At 44.4% G+C, this 19,842-nt stretch overlaps 1 protein-coding gene across 2 annotated transcripts; it reads left to right on the top strand.

The window, feature by feature from the left end:
• Positions 1 to 1,399: 1,399 nt before the first annotated feature.
• Positions 1,400 to 13,774, top strand: COQ7 (coenzyme Q7, hydroxylase). 2 transcript variants are annotated; one of them, XM_030301472.1, is made up of 7 exons: positions 1,400 to 1,486; positions 6,223 to 6,401; positions 7,832 to 7,946; positions 8,688 to 8,827; positions 9,492 to 9,560; positions 9,983 to 10,061; positions 13,745 to 13,774. In XM_030301472.1, exons 1-6 carry the CDS (start codon positions 1,414 to 1,416, stop codon positions 10,058 to 10,060), a joined length of 654 nt encoding a protein of 217 aa, XP_030157332.1. In that variant the 5' UTR covers positions 1,400 to 1,413; the 3' UTR covers position 10,061; positions 13,745 to 13,774. The 2 variants fall into 2 exon arrangements, with proteins under 2 accessions (XP_030157332.1, XP_030157331.1); XM_030301471.1 differs by lacking the exon at positions 13,745 to 13,774 and having other exon boundaries at positions 9,983 to 10,202.
• Positions 13,775 to 19,842: the final 6,068 nt, after the last annotated feature.

Genomic DNA, 19,842 nt, shown 5'->3' with positions numbered 1-19,842 from the left:
GTTCTTTATAAACATTTCAATGGGCTACATAACATCATAAAGATGGGTCATAATTTCTAACATTCCTTTGCTGCTTAACATTTTGTTTTCAATTTTTCCTGACAATAACCTGGACTTCCATAAACTTTTGTCAGTGTGGGATGGGATTACACTAAAGGTTTAGTAAGAACGTTTTAGGGCTTTTGAGAGACAAGTTTACACTCAGCTTTACATAAGAATGTCACATCATCCTCACACTAATTGCTTGGATTTAAAAAGCTATGGAATAGTTCGCCATAATTTAAAATTATTGTACTGTGTTAGAAAAGTTTGAAACAACTGTATTAAATATTTTATTAAAATATAAATTAAATGTTTTTTAACTTGGAAAAAATATATAGTTGAAGGGTGTAAAGTAGAAAGTGAAAGCCCCTTTCTTAGCAATCCCAACCCTCAGACGTTACTGAAATTAAATGTTTTGTTATATCTCCTTCCAGATACCCATCTTTGATTTTTTGCCTTCAAATATATATCCTACACATTTGGAAAATTTCTGTTGGTTAGATCCCTTGACGTAGTCAGTGGATATGCGTTATTTAAAAAATATTCCACAAAAATTTTTTGATAAAAATTTTTAAGTAGTTTCAGGATCACAGAAAATTTGACAGGAAGGTGGAAATGACCCTTTGCCCCTACATGCATAGCCCCCCCCCCCCCGCATTCCCAACATCCCCCCACCGGAGTGGTACATTTGCCAAAATTAATGAGCCTGCACGCACACACTGGGCATTCACTTTCAAAAGCATGATATGCGTTGCTAAATCTCCTTCTCCCCACCCCACACCCCTCAAAACAATGCATCAATAGAGATACACATCAACCGTAAAGTGGAGACAACGAAACAAAAACCATGTTCTCTATACAAAACCTAAAATAAGAGAAAAAACGTAACAATTTAAGTCGGCCGTTAGAACCATCACGTAGAGACACTATTGACCATGCGGTGAATTTAATTTCGTCATGCAACTTCTACAAGTGGATGCAGGATGTGGGATACACATAGGGAAAACTCTCCTTCCATGCTGGTAAAACAGAAAGTACAACAGCTGTGACAATAAAGAGTTCCCTCTTGGTCCTCTTTCCCAGGAATTTACCCAGGCGGCATCTTGGGAAAAGCAATTTAGCATCCTCAACTCCCTAGCAACCCAAGTCTCCTTTAGAAACGTCGGACTCCTGAGTGATTGATGGTGATCATACCCAATATCATCTTTTCCTTTGCCCTTTCCAACCAATCGAATGGAAGCAGGGGCCTAGGGGCGTTCCCACCGCTGCCAGGGCGGGCAGTGTCTGTCTTACGTCTGTTATGCGTCATCAGTCTGCGCTGAGTGCACGTTTGGCCGTTGTGCTCAGGGCAGCGGTTACCTTGTCACAGCAATGAGCTGCGCGGGGGCGGCGGCGGCTCGCTCCCTGTGGCGGCTGCGCGCGGGCACCCTGCGGCCTCTCCCAGGTAAAGAACCAGCGCGGCCGCATAAGCGCGCTAAACCGCCGAACCAGGGAATTTTCGCCTGTGACTTGGGCCGGAGAGGTCACGGGGCAGACGTCGTAGACGTCATAGGGCTGCGACGGCGCGCGACTGCGAAATGGGAAACTCGGACCGCTGACAGGAAGGGCGGAGTTTGTGGTGCTCTGGGGGAATGTGGGGCGGGAGGGCGTGGTTTTCGGGTGGGGTGCCCTGGAGTGTCCGCTCGCAGTCGGCACGCGGGGGAATGACATAATTGTACACCTCTGACGGGACGTCACTGCCGGTGTCGTCGGCATTCCCGGCTGAGGACAGGTGGAGGGAGACCTTGCAAGTTCAGTGTCTATGGGCGTCATCATAGCCTTCTTTAGGAGCCCTGCTAGGCAAAGTAGTCGCGCGACCTGCCGCGTGGGCTTGTTAGAAGTGCAGGTCCCACTCCTGACTTACAGGGTCGCATTGTCTGTAGTTTAGCTAGACCTTCGAATGTCTTGCATGTACTAGAAAGTTTGAGAAGCACCTGGGTAGTGGAAGGGGCATAGAGTTTGGAGTAGGGAGATGAGTTAGGATCCTGGGTCCTTCTCCTATCCTCTTTTCATCAGAGCTGCCTCAGAAAATTGTGAAGTCGTTTCCTGAAAGTTAAGTCGTTCGTATACCACCTGAAGATTTTTACCTTTTAGCAATACCACTTGTACTTTTGATTACCAAATGTGTTTTTTCTATAACCGTGTTCCATCTTTTAAAAATATTTATTTTTGGGGCGCCTGGGTGGCTCAGTCGGTTAAGCGTCTGACTTCGGCTCAGGTCATGATCTTACGGTTCGTGGGTTCGAGCCCCGCGTGGGGCTCTGTGCTGACAGCTCAGAGCCTGGAGCCTGTTTCGGATTCTGTGTCTCCCTCTCTCTCTGCCCCTCCCCCACTCACACTCTGTCTTTCTCTCTGTCTCAAAAATAAATAAACATTAAAAAAAAAAAAAAAATTTTTTAAATAAAATAAAAAAAATATTTATTTTTATGGGGGGAGGAGAGCACAATCGGGGGAGGGACGGAGAGAAGAGGACAGAGGATCCGTAGCGGGCTCTGAGCTGACAGTCTCACAGCAGTGAGCCGGATGTGGTGGGGCTCCAACTCACCAACCCGAGAGATCATAACCTGAGCCAGAGTCAGGATGCTCAACCGACTGAGCACGTCAGTGTGTTCCATTTTTAAATTAAATAATTTCGCGGAAGCTAAGTTCTTATGGTGAAGACGGAAAACCAAGTATTGGCTGGCCCAAATAGAGTAATCAAAAAATGAATGGGTTAAAAACAAAAAGTACATTGTATTAGATACTATTGCCTACCAAGACTTGAACCCCGAACAGTCTTTCTGGGTGGGGGGGAAGAAAAAAGATTAGCAAGTATTAGGAAGGTATTTGTAAACTGAGACATTCTCCTTAATGAAATCAAAGGGATTGCAAAAGAATTTAAAAGAGAGTAGCTCTTAACTACGTGGGTGTTATTAAATGCATGTTCATAAGGCACTTAAGATCTTCCTGTATACTACTTTAAATCTCCTAGGTACCATGATTATTAGATTTTTCACACTGTGGGAAAGCACTACCTTAAAATGATACATTTGAGAGCTTCTACCACAGGGCCTCAACTTTATTTTTTCGCAATTTTAAAGTGTGTGACAATGCAGGCAAAACTCAGGATTTTTAAACATGACTTTTAATGCTCCTTTGTTGAGCCAATGAGCATAACAATAAAAATCATTCTTTATCACTTATAAAGTTACTTTGCTTCCTGTATCTCATTTTATCTTCATGATAATTCAGTAAGCAAAGTGTTACTATTGTAGGTTTCCTTAAAAAGGAAAAAACCTGATTATTGCCAATTTTATATGTAAGAAATGGCAATTCTGATTTGTCCAAGGTTAGTGTTAGAGAATAGGACATGTATACGGTGCCTTGGTGGCTCAGTTGGTTAAGCGTCCAACTATTGGTTTCAGTTCATGTCATGATCTCACATGGTTTGTGGGTTCGAGCCCCATGTCAGGCTCAGCTCTGCTGGTGTGGAGCCTACTTGCAATTCTCTCTGTGCCCCTCCCCTACTCGCTCGCTCTCCCTCAAAATAAGTAAACTTAAATAAAACAAACAGGACACAGTTTCTGGCTCTAGCTCTGTGCTCCTTCTGTGGTTCATCCCATACTTTTTAAAGATACCTTACAGAGATTGTGAAAAGATAAAAATGGCAAATAATACAACCCAATCCTCCACACACCCCACAAAAAATCATTTATTAGGTGCCTGAGCCTGGAAAAGTGCAGTGCTGGGGAACTGTGAGGTATGTTTTTAGTACAAATACAGTCCTGCCCATCAGAAGTCAGCTGTGTGTTTACACTCATCCTGTGTACTCAGCCCCTTGCTATTTCTCATGAAATGTGTTTTTAAAAAACGAGTCCTGGGCTGTAAGTTCTTTCCTATTAACATGTTTTGGGATGGGAGTAACAAATGAAAGAACAAGCAAACAAGATTATCTTGAGAGGTAGAGCCAGCTCATTGTTTTCTATTCCAATTCCTAGGAGTCCTATTTCTGTAAGGAGGTAAGATTCATGGGAGCATCAGTCCTTGGACCTGGAGGAGAAAACTTTGGACAGGCAACCCTGACTTTGTCAAATGTGTCAAATTGTTCTCCATACGAGAACATGGTCATGGGGGCACCTGGGTGTCTCAGTTAAGCATCTGATTCCTGATTTCAGCTCAGGTCATGATCTCACGGTTTGTGAGTTTGAGCCGCATGTCGGGCTCTGCAATGACAGTGCAGAGCTTGCTTGGGATTCGCTCTCTGCCCCTCCCCTGCTCACTCTCTCTCTCTCTCTCTCTCTCAAAATAAATAAATTTTTAAAAATAATGATAAAACAATAAGAAATCACAAAAACTGGACCACAGTGACCCACTGTCTGATGGCACAGATCCGAGTGGTACATTACACTCAGCAGAACTTGCACTCCATCTAGTTTTTGGTGTCCAGTTCCTGGACTCCATCCAGTTTCTTGAGTCAAGCAGGCACAGTGAGATGGAGCAGGTCCTGCAGAAGAGTGGATTAGAGCTGGGTCACCAGGCCTCAGACCCCCATATCCTTGCTCCTTTGTTTAGTGAGGCATTTAAAACCCCAGAATACAGAATCACTCAGATTTCAGCAGACATACCCCATCACCTGTGTCCAAAGCACTCAAACCTTTTTTAATAAAAAAAAGTGAAGTTTTGCACACATTTTCAGGGTGTTGAAGTTAGCCTAAATGAATAGAAGTATGTGTTAAAGATATGGTAGTCATGCATAAGAGCCTTAAGACACATCTCAAGATGATACCAGTACAAGTCAAAGTTCACATGACAGTTGCGTCCATGGGGTCCGCATTGTCATATCTACAAAAAGAGCTGATAACATCTTATACACATAACAACACATTGGAAGGCTCTTAGGGGAAAAAACTTTGGGGATGCCTTAAAGCAAGGCTCAGAGAATACGATCAAGGCGTTAACGATTAGATCTTTTTTTAAGTTTATTTCATTTATTTTGAGAGAGAAAAAGAGAATGTGAGCGGAGGAGGGGCAGGGAGGGAGAGAAAGAATCCCAAAAATTCCAACGCATGAGATCCCACAAACCATGAGATCATGACCTGAGCCGAAACCAAGAGTCAGATGGTTAACCGACTGAGCCACCCAGGCACCCCTCTTAGGAGATTTTTTTAAAGACAAAATTTAATCTATCTTGAAGAATTTACATTTTGAAGACAAGAGTTCAGTTGAACTGATGATGTACCATAAGGAGATGAAACTCAAGGTGTAAGGTTCTGCTCTCAAAATCCAACGCCCATGTGTGTTTTGAGAGAACTTAAATCTATGGGTCTCAACCTTGGCTGCACAGAACTTTTTAAAAATATGGCTGCTTCCTCTCCCCACCCCGGGGATTCACTGGGGAGGAACATCGATGGTTTTGACAGCTCCCTAGGAGTTCTTGTGCAGCCAACAATGGGAATGAAGAGGCCTGACGGGAGGTGAGCTGGAGAAGCATGCTCATCTAGAGGTCACTGCCACGTTAAATACTGAGCCTGTCTTTTTCACTGCCTGATGAAAAGACAGGCTCAGTATCTCCAGATCTTTATATGTTTAACATGAAGCCAGAAGAATCAGATCTTTAGGTAAACTCTATGTTTTAAGTGTTGGTAATTAATTCACTTTTAAAAGGGGGTGGGGGCTGGCTGGCTCAGTCAGTAGAGCATGCAACTCTTGATCTGAGTTCAAGCCCCATGTTGGGCATGGAGCCTACTTTAAAAAGTAACAAAACTATGGGGCGCCTGGGTGGCTCAGTCGGTTATGCATCCGACTTCGGCTCAGGTCATGATCTCGCAGTTTGTGAGTTCGAGCCCTGTGTCGGGCTCTGCTGACAGCTCAGAGCCTGGAGCCTGCTTCAGATTCTGTGTCTCTCCATTCTCGGCCCCTCCCCTGTTCATGCTCTGTGTCTCTCTGTCTCTCAATGATGAATGAACGTTAAAAAAAAAAAAAAAGTTAAAAAAAATTTTTAAAGTAACAAAACTGCAGGTTTAACAGAATACATTTATGGGGATATCCTTCCTACGAGGAAGTCATCTGTGACCTTAGTTCCAAGGTACCCCTTTCTTCTGTCTGTAAAAGGAAACATCTGTTTTACCCGAAAGTAATGAAGAATAAACATTTGCATTGCAGCTTATGGAAGAAGAATCAGTGTCAGATTTTACAGTTCAGGAATGACCTTAGACAATATCAATTGGGCAGCTGTGGATCGAATAATCCGGGTGGATCATGCAGGTGAATATGGAGCGAACCGAATCTACGCAGGGCAGATGGCCGTCCTGGGTCGGACAAGTGTCGGGCCAGTCATTCAGGTGGGTGCTCCGTTATCCCTCTCAGGCTGGCCTCACTGAATAGCGTGGGGATCCAAAGGCCTTCAAGTCATGAATCACATTACGTCATGTAATGTCAAGGGAGGTACTGTCCCCAAGAGAACAAAAATTGGTTACTAAGGTGGGGTCAGGGGAGGGAAAAGTATATTATTATTTGTATGTATCAAGTAGAGACATATAGTACATAAACAGATATGTGGTATATCTGAAGTATTAAAATTTCACTGTGGGGTGGGCAGTTAAAAACATTTGAGAATCATCACATGAGGTGAAAGCACCAGTTGCCGAGAGGTTGTGATCCTGTTCCCAGTGGAGATGTTTTATATTTTATGCTGAGAGGCAGAGGGAGGGGCCTGGGCTCTGTAGTCACAAAGACCCAGATTCACATTCCAGCTTTCTTCCACCTCCTACTTCTGTGACCTTGGGGAAGTTACATGACCTCTCTGGGTCTCTATTTCCACATTTGCAAAATGAGCTGATAATACCTACCTCATTGGGTTTTCGTGAGGAATAAATGAGCTGGCACAGAGCAGCTAACACCATGTCTGGCATGTGATAGACACTCAGCACAAGTTAAATTGCCTGCTGTGAGCCCTTGGGCAAGTTACTTAACCTCTCTGTGCCTCACTCTATCTGTGTAATGGGGATAATGACAATTAGTGCAAATTAAATGAATTGCCTTCATAAATCTGTTTGATAGCACCTGGCACTTAGGACGTGCCAGCTAAGTGTTAGCTCTTTTGTTTTTCCCACTTAATCCTTTGATGTAAATGATACTTCTAGCATTCTAGAAGGAAATTACACAATCGGTGATTCTCTGATCTCCTAATTGCGGAGTGGGCTCAGCATCTCATTTCTCTTTAGTGTGGACCTTGTCCTTAAAGAGGCATGTGTTGGGGCACCTGGGTGGCTCAGTCAGTTAAGCATCCGACTTCGGCTCAGGTCATGATCTCGCAGTTTGTGAGTTCGAGTCCTGCATCACGCTCTGTGCTGACAGCTCAGAGCCTGGAGCCTGCTTTAGATTCTGTGTCTCCCTCTCTCTCTGCCCCTCCCTGCTCGCATTCTGTCTGTCTGTCTCTCTCAAAAATAAATAAACATTAAAACACAAAAGGCACATGCAGGTCTCAGAACTTCTGGAGCCATGGTTCATGGCCCGCTAACCTGGAATGGAGATAATGGCTCTTCTCCTGGTTTGCTGGCACTCTCTTCTCCATATCCAAGATGCTTCTTAGTCCGATGCTTCGCTTTTTCCTTGGGTGATTGAAGGGGAAGGGGAGAAATAGCTGTTCTCATTCTTCCTCCATCTCCCTTGTGCTTCCTGTCTCCCACAAGGACAGGGCATGGAGCTTCCTTGGCATGTAGCAGGTGGTCTCTGAGTAATGCTTGCATTTATTTTTATGTTTTTCTTACAGAAAATGTGGGATCAAGAAAAGGACCACTTGAAAAAGTTCAACGAGTTGATGGTTGCATTTAGGGTGCGGCCCACCATTCTGATGCCCTTCTGGAACGTGGTGGGGTTTGCACTGGGTATGTGTCCAGAAGAGCTTGCTTGAGCTTAGGGATCTGGGGCGATTACATCGTTAAAGTACTGAATCCGCAGTTCTTTCTGTGTCCTCTTACAACCTTTTTGTTGACTTAATATTTCTTAAAGTTAAATTGACTTTTTTTTTTTTTGGCTTAAATTTATTTAAATATTTATGGATTTAAATCAGTGGTTTTATAAATAGAAAGTACAGTAAAAACAAACACACCGGAGGAGGAAAAAAGCTAGAGCAATTCAGTTGTAGCCCGATGATGTTCCCTGACAAAGGTTCTAAGACCTGCTCACTCCTAAAAAGGGAGAAGAGTAAATGTTGGGAAAGAAATAAAGATGTCCAGATGAGGACTTTCTTCTTGCCATAATCAGAGGGTTAAAAAGAACATGGAAAAGAGAATAGCATTCTTACTCTGTGATTCAGGATTTGACAGTGTGACCTGGTACCACCTAAAACAGCAATTTTCACTGGGGGCACGTTGCTCCTAAGAATGCTTGGCAGTGTCTGGAGACATTTTTGGTTGTCACAACCAGGGGTGTTTCTGGCCTCTAGTGGGTAGAGGCCAGGGATGCTGCTAAAGTATCCTCCAGTGCACAGGATGGCCCCCACAACAAGGAATTACTGAGCCCTAGAGCCTGTAGTGCTCTGGTTGATGAACCCTGACCTGACATGATCTCCCGCACCGGTGTAGTGTCTGTCCCATCCTTTTCTGTGCTGGATTTGACAATTCCAGGTGCGGGAACCGCCCTGCTTGGGAAGGAGGGAGCAATGGCCTGCACTGTGGCTGTGGAAGAGTCTATAGCACATCACTACAACAACCAGATCAGGACGTTGATGGAGGAGGATCCTGAAAAATATGAGGAACTTCTTCAGGTATTTGAATATACTCTGGAAATAGGCCAATAAGGGTGAAAAGGGTAGGTAAGCAACTTGGTGGGAAGGAAAAAAAATAGCAAGTTGGGGAATGACATGGCCTTAGAAACCTAGGTGAGTGCCTCATTCTATAGGCAAGAGACACAGAAAGCTCAAGTCATGTGCCCTGGTCACATGCTCGGGCAGAACTGGGACCAGAAGCCATGTCGTGTCTCCTGAGCCCACAACTGGATCATTGATAGATTCTGAGCCAATGCTGTGAGCACAAATACTTCAGCTTAAATAAATTAACCAATAGATATCTTCATGTAATTTTCTATTACAAATAAGGGAACTGTTTAATTTTTTTTCAAGTGTAAATTGGGGGTTGGTAAACCCTGGCCTGGGGCCAACCACCTGTTTCTGTAAATTAAGTTTTGTTGCAACACAGTCACGCCCATTCTTTAATGTGTCTGTGGCTGCTGTCCCCCGAACATTGGTGGAGTTGAGTAGTTGTGGAGAGGCCCATACAGTCAGCGGAGCTTAAAGAACTGACTTTTTCACCCTTTATAGGAAAAACTTTGCCTACCCCTATCTTAGACGGTAGAATAAGGCTTTAGCCTCTAGAAGAAGATATGACAACAGATTTCTTTTGATTTTCTTTGATTTCTTTGTATTTAACCAGGTGATAAGGAAATTTCGGGATGAAGAGCTCGAGCACCATGACATAGGCCTTGAACATGACGCACAGCTGGTAGGGGACTTCTCTTTACTATTTGCTTGTGCTGCCCCGGGCACCTTATTTGGAAGATTAAAGGGCGGGACAATTTTTGTTTCCAGAAAAATAGATTTCATAGTGACCACCAAAGATAGCAAACCAATACTGTGCTTTGATAAAAACTCAGGCAAAAGCATTGCTCCCAATGGGAAGTCTTATTTCTTGCTTCCTTTCTCATCATTTCCCCCTAGCAGCTTCTTTCCTCTTCCTGATGAGAAACCAGATGATTCAGATTTTCTGGCAATAGTGGAAGCTTCTCAACCTTTTGAATTAAAAGAAATGTTTAGATCTTATGTCTTATCCAGAGGGCTGCAGCCCTGCCATTTCAGGCCATATCTTACTGCTACCAGTGAACATAGAACATGTTTCTTTTGTTTGCTTATTGTCGTTTTCAACAGGCTCCAGCATATGCTGTTTTGAAGAGCGTTATCCAGGCCGGATGCCGCGTGGCAATATATTTATCAGAAAGGTTTTAAAGTATGTCCACTTTTCTGTCTATAAAAAAGGGTAGTAATTAAACAAGGGGCATTGGCAGAAAAGGAAATGTGCAATTGTCATTATATGAATTTTGTTAATAAACTGCAAGAGGTTTTTTGTTTTTTTTTTTTTTTCATTAATAAAAGTCTCTAGTGATGATTTTTTTTTCTCCTGTGCCACCTTAGGCCAGAAGGCTGACTGTTGGCCAGGTCTGTTCCAGTTAATAACAGATGAAGCTGCTGCTTGTTTGGGGCATAGTTAATTTTTTTTTTTTAAACATCAAGAATGAATCATTAAGAAAATAACAGAAATCTTTAAGGGGAAAAAAATTTGAATTTACTTCTAACCAAAGGTAATTTAAAACATGAGGGTGTTGAAGATTGACAAAGCAAGACTGTCAAATCCATCGTTAAATGGAAGACTGTCATTGTCTCCATTGTTTCCAGTGGCCTCCTTAGCTGTTGTTCCTCTTCTCTGGATTTTTCAGTGCCAGAGGGTCCCAGGCTGTGGTTCTTGGCCCTGTTCTGTCTGTCATCTTTTTCTTGGTATCTCATCCTGCCTTATGGTTGATTCTTTCACATTCCTGTTTCAGCCCAGCTTTCTCATCTTCAAATATCCACCTGCCAGCCGGTCCCCTCCATTTGGAAGTCAGAGAGAATCTCAAGTTCCACGTGCCCCAAGCAGAACTCCTCGACCCCCACCCCGCCATTCTGACGCCCCAGTGGCCTTCCTTATCACAGTTAATAGCCGCTCCATCCTTCTGGTCCTCAGGCCAAAAAATCTCTGGAGTCACCTTTGACACCTGCTTTTATCACACCCCCATCCAGTCAGTCAGGACATCCTGCAGACTCTACCAAATCCTTTTTGCTGCCTCAGCTGCTGCCACTCAGGGCCCAACCACCCTCATCTCAGCTGGGTTATTTCAGAAGCCTCCTAACTATTCTTCCTGCCCTGCCTGGCCTCCCACAATCCATTCTCAACCCAGCAGTCAGAGTGAGCCAGACCTTGTTACTGTTGCTCAGCTCAGAATCCCCCCGCCGCCAAGTGGTTTATCCCACTTTCCTCAGCACAAAAGTCAAAGTCCCTAAAATGGTCTCTAAGAACCCGCATGATCTGGTCCTCTGGCCACTTCCTCCTTCCTCAGTCTGCTCCGGCCACACTGGCCTCCTTGCCATTTCTCAAAATACCAGGCACCATCTTGTCCTAGGGCATTTGCAGTGGCTTCTCTTTCTGCCTGCAATGCTCCTTCCTGTATATCTGCATGGCCAGATCCCTCACCAGCTCTTGGATTTTTGCTTGATGTCACCTTTTAACCAGCCACCCAGGTGCCCTATTGATGTCACCTTTTAAAGGAGGCCCTCCCTGACCACCTTTTCCAGAACTGCAAACCCCACCCTACTGCTTGGCTCATCCCACTTGCTCAGCTCTTGCAGTTTTTCCCCACAACACTTACTGCCTTCTGACATATTACATGATGTATTTAGTTATTTATTTTTGTCTGTTTCTCCCTGCAAGAGTGTAAGCTCTCTGTAGGGCAGGAATCTTTGTTTTAATCACTGACCCATAATAGGTGATCACTAGATAGTCTTCACTGGGATTGAATGAAGAAATAGCTCTCCCTTGTTAGAAGTCATTTTCACATAACCAGTAATGTAAGAATTCAAGACTATATGCTTCGCAGCAAAATTCAGTACAGATTTATTGAAAAGATGCTACTTACTGGGCCAGGCTGGGCTCCTGGGTTCTGGGTCCATACCATATGATTTGCTATAAAACTCCAAATCTTCCAGCCAAAAGGAAAAAAAAAAAAAAAAAAAAAAACGCTACCAAGAAACTCAAGGCCATTCTCTTTTTAAAATTTTTTTAATGTTTATTTTTGAGAGAGAGCACAAGTGGGGGAGGGGCAGAGAGAGAAGGAGACAGAGAATCCAAAACAGGCTCTGAGCTATCAGTGCAAAGCCCAGCATGGGGCTTGAGGTCATGAACTGTGAGATCATGACCTGAGCTGAAGTCAGATGCTCAACTGACTGAGCCACCCAGGCACCCCTTTTATCTATTTATTTATTTTAATGTTTAAAAGGCCATTCTCTATGCTTCTTGCTGATGATTAAACTAACAAACATGCAAAAGAATGAGTTTGGACCCCTGCTTCACAGTATATATATAAAAATGAACTCAAATGGATTAAAAATCTAAATGGTAATGCTAAAACACATAGAAGAAGACATAAGAGTAAATCTGTGTGACTTTGGATTAGATTAGTTTTCTGCATAGGATGCCGAAAGCATAAAGCAACAAAAGAAAAAAACAGATTGGACTTGATCAAAATAAAAACTTTGGTGCTTTCAAAGAATACTATCAAGAAGGTAAAAGACAACCCAAAGAATGAGCAAGAATGTTTGCAGATCATAGATCGGATAAGGGATTTGTATTTAGACTATATAAAGAACACTTTAACAACTCAACGATAAGAGCCCAATTAAAAATAGGCAAAGGATTTGAATAGATGCATCTTTAAAGAAGACACGGGCCACTAGCACTTGAAAAGAGGTGTAAGATCATTAGTCATAGGGAAAACCACAATGAGATACCACTAGTGTGGCCAGTGGGTAATGTGGCGCTGCTCAAATAGTGGAAAATAACGTGTTGGCAAGGGTGTAGAGGAATTGGATCTGCACACACTGCAATGGACACGTGAAGTGGTGCAGCCCCCTTTGGAAAACAGTCTGGCAGTTCCTCAGACAGTTAAATACGGAGTTACCATGTGACACGGTGACTCCTCTCCTAGGTATAAACCCCCAAAAAATGACAGCATATATTCAAACAAATACATATTCACGAATGATTGTGGCAACGTTATTCATAATAGCCAAAAAGTGGAAACAATCCAAATGTCCACCAGCTGATGAGTAGATGAGCAACATGTAGCCTATCCATACGATAGAATATAAACTGGTCATAAAAACCCTTCAAAACATGATGTTTGGGTACAAAGTTTCAGAATGGAAAGAGGAAAATAGTGAAGGCAGACGGTGGTGTGAATGTACTTACTGACACTGACCTCTACACATAAAAATGGTTAAATGATAGGGATGCCTGGGTGGTTCAGTCACTTAAGTGTCCGACTCATGACTTTGGCTCAGGTCATGATCTCACAGTTGATGAGTTCAAGCCCCACATCGTGCTCTGTGCTGACACTGTGGATCCTGCTTGGGATTCTCTCTCTCTCTCTCTCTCTCTCTCTCTCTCTCTCTCTCTCTGTCTCCCTCTCTCTGTGCCCCTCCCATTTGCACTGTCTCTCAAAATAAATAAATAAAAACTTAAAATGTTTAAATGATGTTATGTATAGCTTACCACAATTTAAAAAAAAAAAAAAATGCTAAGTGAAGGAAGCCAGACACAAAAGGCTAAGATTGTAGGATTCTGTGTATATGAAAATGTTCAGCAGAGGCAAATCCATAGTGACAGAAAATAACCTAGTGGTTGCCTAGGGTTGTAAAGAATGGCGGGACACGAGGACCAATTGCTTTTGGATACAGTTTCTTTTTGGGGTGATGAATGTTCTAGAATTAGCTGGTGGTGGTGGCTGTACAACCTTGTGAACAAATTTTTAAAAACTGCTGAATTGTACACTTTTTTTTTTTTTAATTTTTTTTTTCAACATTTATTTATTTTTGGGACAGAGAGAGACAGAGCATGAACGGGGGAGGGGCAGAGAGAGAGGGAGACACAGAATCGGAAACAGGCTCCAGGCTCTGAGCCATCAGCCCAGAGCCCGACGCGGGGCTCGAACCCACGGACCGCCAGATCGTGACCTGGCTGAAGTTGGACGCTTAACCGACTGCGCCACCCAGGCGCCCCATGAATTGTACACTTTAAAATGGTGAATTTTATGGAATGTGAATCATAGCAATAAAAAATAGACGATTTATAGTTATATATAGTTTTATGCCGTATTTGAAAGCCAATTTCAATCCAGTCTGTTGAATGGGGGAACGATTTCCTTAACGTGCCACCCTTCTGTAGCCTGTAGAAGCCTCAATCTTCTGAGATGCTCTTGCTGTTTCTTGCCCTCCCATATCAAAGCTAATTCTGTAAGTATTGCAGTCAGGAGTCTTAGTCATATAAAGACATTTTGTACAATACTTATTAAAAGCCCAGATTTGCTGCCGTTTGTTTAGCACCTGCTTCAGAACTGATGGCTGATGTTTTATGCTTCTGAGAGCTTCCAGAACAAGACCAGAGAGATTTTCTGAATCCTCCCGGGATTGTTTATAATTCCATTACAGATTGTCCTCGTGTATTAACAAGGTAATCTTGTCTTTCCCTTACTTTACTGCTCTGACCTTTCAGGGAAAATGTAATTTCAAAATTGGACACCATCCAAAGATGATGCCAGGAGGACAAAGGATGTTATTCTTGCAAGCAGGATAGTTCCAAAGAGGCAACCTGAGCTATAGTTCTTTGCATGTCTTGGATTCCCTTGCTGTTCAAAGTGTGGTCCACAGACCAACAGCTAGTGGCATCACCTGGCAACACTTTAGCAATGCAGAATTTAGGGCTCCTCCCCAGACTTTCTGAATTAGAATCTGCATTTTGACAAGATGTGGTGGTTTTCTACTCTGGCCAGAAATTCCTGGATACTCCCCTGTTCAGTGGAGCCTTGTTCCCCTTGCCTTGAATGTGGGCTGTACTTAGTGACTTGTTTCTAACAAGTGGTAGAAATGATGGAGTGTGACTGCCAAGGCTGCCGGCTCATAAAGACATTGCAGCTTTCACTTTTCTCTCTGAGATCACTCAATTTAGGAAAACATACATGCCAGTAGTCACGTATGTGTGCCATCTTGGGAGTGAATCCTGCAGCCCCAGTCGTGCCTTCAGATGATGCAGCCCCTGCTGACATCCTGACTGCAACATCATGAGGGACCCGGATTCCGAATCAGCCAGCTAAGCCACTCCTCGGTTTCTGACTCTCAGCAACTATGTTAGATAATGTTTGTTGTTTTCAGCTGCTGAGTTTTGGGGTAATTGGTTAAGTACAGCAATAATTAACCAATACATGACACTTAAGCACATCAGATTTGAGAAGCTGAACTAGACGGTGAACTCCTGGATGGCAGAGACCACGTTAGTCGTTTCCATGCCTTCACAGCTTAGCACAGTGCCTGACACTCAGTAAATTTTTGCTGGACTAAATACAATTTCAGTTGCCATTTTTAAAAAATGAAAACTTTCTGTAAAAAAAAAAAAAATGCACACATCCACATGGTGAAATATTTCAACAGTGCTAAAGGTATTTACAGTGACAAGTAAATCTCTCTGCAGACCACTGTTGCTTTTCAGGAAACTGACCACTTGCCTTACTTTGTGATTAGTTGTTAGCAATCTGTCACATAAGACAGTACATTTTTTTCTTTCTCCCCCCCCCCCACACTTCCCAAAGAAATCGCTGCTTCGAAATGAAACAATATAAACTACATATAGGTTAAAAAACACACACAAAAAACATTGTTTCCAAACCTATCTCTAGAAGTAACCGCTATTAAAAATTCATTGTGTACCTTTCCAGACTCGTTTTAAAACATCTCTTATTCAGGGGCACCTGGGTGGCTCAGTCCGTTAAGCATCCGACTTTGGGTCAGGTCATGGTCTCCTGTTCATGAGTTCGAGCCCTGCGTCCGTCTCTGTGCTGACAGCTCAGAGCCTGAAGCCTGCTTCAGATTCTGTGTCTCCCTCTCTGCCCCTTCCCTGCTCATGCTCTCTCAAAAATAAATAAATGTTAAAAAATAATAATAAGGGGCGCCTGGGTGGCGCAGTCGGTTAAGCGTCCGACTTCAGCCAGGTCACGATCTCGCGGTCCGGGAGTTTGAGCCCCGCGTCGGGCTCTGGGCTGATGGCTCAGAGCCTGGAGCCTGTTTCCGATTCTGTGTCTCCCTCTCTCTCTGCCCCTCCCCCGTTCGTGCTCTGTCTCTCTCTGTCCCAAAAATAAATAAACGTTGAAAAAAAAAATTTAAAAAAAAATAATAAGTCTTTTATTCATACATGTACACCTTTGGGTTTGTAGTGTTCCCTGTGCAGAGTGATACTGTGTGTCTTGATCTGCAGTTTGTGCTTTCCTTTTAGAGACCTATGCTGGCCATCCTTCTAAGACAGCATGTATAGATCCACCTCATCCCTCTGACCCGCTAAGCCACCACCACTACCGCGACACTGGCCTCCTGCCACCCTGCACAACTGCTCTAACTGCTTCACCCACCGCATTCCCACCACCGCCCCTCAGAACAGGTACTTTCCTCACCCCTTTTATGGAGGAGGAGGTGGAAACAGAGTCTGCAGGTGCTGGAGAGCCTCGAACTTAACCACTGGGTCCCTTGGCTTCTAATTTCCTCTCTTCCTCTGTCAGGTGGACATTTGGGCTATTAATAGCACCAAATTGGGGGACCTCTGATGCTTTAGGCGACCACCTTTGAACATAGTTCTATGGAGAGGAGAGACCTCTCAGGGTTCTTCCCCCTTTTTGGAGATTCCAAACTTTTTGAGAATGTGATAAAAAGTCTGAATCCTCACCCCAGGGCCTCCTTAAGGCCCTCCTTAAAACTTCTTGATCCGGTGATTTGAGGAGAAGAAAACTTGACCTTTCCCAACAGAGAGGAACAAAAGAAACCTTTCCACAAAACTGCTCTTTTCTGGCTCTGCCAGAGCACAAGGCGCTTTCCTGCTGAATGTATTTTCAAAGGTTTAAAAGGTCCTCTTGCCTTCGGGGACGTGCTTCCTCCCACTCCTGTCTCCCGAAATGGCAGCCCTGCAGGGCTGTGACAGAACACGACAGGTCTTTTGATCTGGGATCGTGTAGGAAGATCAGCTCCCTGGCGCGCCAAGGGCAATGGAAGGTCCTGGGCCTCATTGCGCCCGCCTGCGGCCACCAGAGGGCGCCCTCGCCCCGAGTTCTGAGTCCGGGCGCGCAGCCTGCCCTGCTCGTCAGTCCAGAATGTCCCAGGGACAACGCCTGGTGAGCAAGGCGAGGTCATTGCTACGTGTGGTGATAATCGGGCCCCAGTAGTCCCACCTCCTGATCTCCGCTGTTGAATGGGAATGGATTGTCACATTTGCACACTGCAGGAGACGGAGGGCTGTTCCAGTCTGCTCTGGCCCACTGACTTGAGAGCATCCCTTATCAGGGAGGATGATTCATTTTCTTCTTTAGGAAAGGGAGAGAGGAAAACAGGGCAGGACGATTAGTCTCTGTCTAGGAGTACCACACGGAGAAACCAGCTTCAAGCATCAAGCAGTATCCAAGGGGCAGCGTTGAATATTTATTCTTCAGTTCACGCTGCTCCCTGGACACACTTTGGTCACACACACCTTCCTCCCATTTGTACGATCTGCCCTTTTTCCGATGAAGGCGACGAAGGCCATTTGCCCTTCTAAACCGCTTATCTCTTACGTGACGTCACGCCACACCCTCTCTTATCTCTCCATACTTGAGCTTCTTGCCCTGGTACTTTATTCTACCATCGTGTGGTCACTACCTGCCTTCCTGACATCTCTCCAACATGTTGTGACCTTATTAAAGTCAAGGGCTGTTTGCACACCTCATTGGCCCTCCGCCAATGTGTGATAGATGAATCTTAGCTAAAAGAAAAAAAAGCCCATGTGAACGCATGAGGTGGAAGAAAGTGAATTGACACGAGTAATTACGAGTAATGACAAACAATCTTCCTGATCTCAGTATGAACAACCTAGACACTGTGGTGGGACCCGATGAGGTGGAGGCCTGAGGTGCAGGCAGTGAAAGAATTCTGCTCAAGGCAGAACAAAGGAGATACAAGAGCTAGAAGTTTGTTGAATACATTGCAAGGGAGCAAAGAGCAGACTGTCAGTCCAGAGGCAGTGGTGGGGGGTGGGGGGGAGGCTGGAGTTAAGGAGGAGAGGTGAGGAGGTATGGAATGTATGGAATTTTCCTTTTTTGGTACCTGTGCCTAGTTGGAAGTAGCCCATTGGTCAGCTAGGGCTCGTGCATGTTTTGAGGCGGTCGCCTCCTGAGCCTGTTAGCATTCAGCCCAGTGGTCACTGGGGGCACTTTTACCTTATTTAAGTTTCCATTGCTCAAGCCTCTTGCCTAAAAGAGGCTTCTACAGAAACTTCTGGATGAAAGGATGAAGTCAGGCAGGAGTGTCAACCTTTGAGTGTCTTCTTGTGCATCTGCATCCCAAACCCGGGATGAGCCTGGCCAACATTTAACCTGCGGCCGTGTCTCAAGTCTTCTTCCTCAAAATGCTTTTATTTTTTGCTGCTGTGTTTTGTTTCTTTAGAATTTCTCTTCATGTGACTTTCTTCCTTAAAAAAAATTATTCATTGGGGCGCCTGGGTGGCGCAGTCGGTTAAGCGTCTGACTTCAGCCAGGTCACGATCTTGCAGTCCGTGAGTTCGAGCCCCGCGTCAGGCTCTGGGCTGATGGCTCGGAGCCTGGAGCCTGTTTCCGATTCTGTGTCTCCCTCTCTCTCTGCCCCTCCCCCGTTCATGCTCTGTCTCTCTCTGTCCCAAAAATAAATAAACGTTGAAAAAAAAATTATTCATTTATTTTTGAGAGAGAGAGTCCATGTGCATACATGTGCTCCTGTGAGCAGGGGAGGGACAGAGAGAGAGAGAGAGAGAGAGAGAGAGAGAGAGAGGGAGGGAGAGAGAGAATCCCCAGCAGGCTGGCTCTGTGCTGTCAGCACGGAGCCCAACTCAGGAACAGTGAGATCATGACCTGAGCTGAAATCAAGAGTTAGACACTTAACCGACTTTCTTCCTTTTTAAAAATGTCGATTACATTTCTAGGGCTATACAGAATTTTCTAACTCTTAATCCTGGAACACTTAACTGGGCATGCTCCATCAGAGTCAACCCTGAGATTAAAAACAAATGTGCATCTGTTCTACCCAGCCTTCCCGAAGCAGGAGCTCCACGGCTGGCCTGGGGGATAAATGTCTTTTTAAAAACTCACATAGGGGCTCTGATGTGCAGGCCTGGTTAAGAATCAGTGGTTTCATTCCAAGGGCTTGATTTTAAATCTGCCCCCGAATAGACGCTTTTCCCCTGCTTTACATTTTATTTTTCCGGGCTGATTCGGGATTTCCATTCTGTTCCATTTCTTTCCTGCGCTGTTTTCTGCTGAGATGTGACTTGTAGTTCCAGTGTTCTCCGGCCCATTCAGTGCCATGACAGCTGGAAACACGTTCTTCATCAGGTGGAAACAATGGTGAAGAGCGATGCTCCCCTTCTGCTGGGGGTGGGGGTGGGGAGCAGCCTTTGTGTGATGTTTTCCATGCCTAGCTTCCAACTGGCCTTATTGAAACAATGAAACACTCTGTGGAGATGCCACCTGTTGCCCTTGGTTGCTGATGCTCTGTGTAGTATACATGCTTAAATAAGACGTGGCCACTAAATGAATAATTATCTCAATTATTTGGTTTTAAGGGAGCATATTATTGTAAGTACTGTGGAGCAAACAAAAACAAAACCTTTAGAACATGAACTTCAGTCCTTTTTTATAACATTTAGAAGAGACCCAAAACATCTCATCTCTGCTGTAAAAGGAACTATTAGTTCTGCTAAATGAAAAACCCAGAGGTTGTTCTCTTCAGCTATGGTTTGATCCAGGAGCGCAAACCAAATACTTGGCTTCTCTCTCGTCTCTCTGCTTTCCAGTGCTGATATCAGGTTCACAATGACCCGCCAGGGGCCCTCCCCACGTGTGGCGGCAGAATTACTGCAGCACTTCCATGCATCACCTCGT

This window comes from Lynx canadensis, chromosome E3 (assembly GCF_007474595.2).
Source record: "Lynx canadensis isolate LIC74 chromosome E3, mLynCan4.pri.v2, whole genome shotgun sequence".
NCBI classification, from domain to species: Eukaryota; Metazoa; Chordata; class Mammalia; order Carnivora; family Felidae; genus Lynx; species Lynx canadensis.
The sequence above is the reverse complement of the archived record's forward strand: the minus strand, read 5'-3'. Positions and strand labels throughout refer to the sequence as shown.

Excerpts from the sequence above, each read along its gene's own strand:
- COQ7 (XM_030301472.1), top strand. The coding sequence starts at position 1,414 with ATGAGCTGCGCGGGGGCGGCGGCGGCTCGCTCCCTGTGGCGGCTGCGC. Across the intron at positions 1,487-6,222 it reads CACCCTGCGGCCTCTCCCAG|CTTATGGAAGAAGAATCAGT; the intron begins GTAAAGAACCAG and ends TTTGCATTGCAG. Across the intron at positions 8,828-9,491 it reads AATATGAGGAACTTCTTCAG|GTGATAAGGAAATTTCGGGA; the intron begins GTATTTGAATAT and ends GTATTTAACCAG.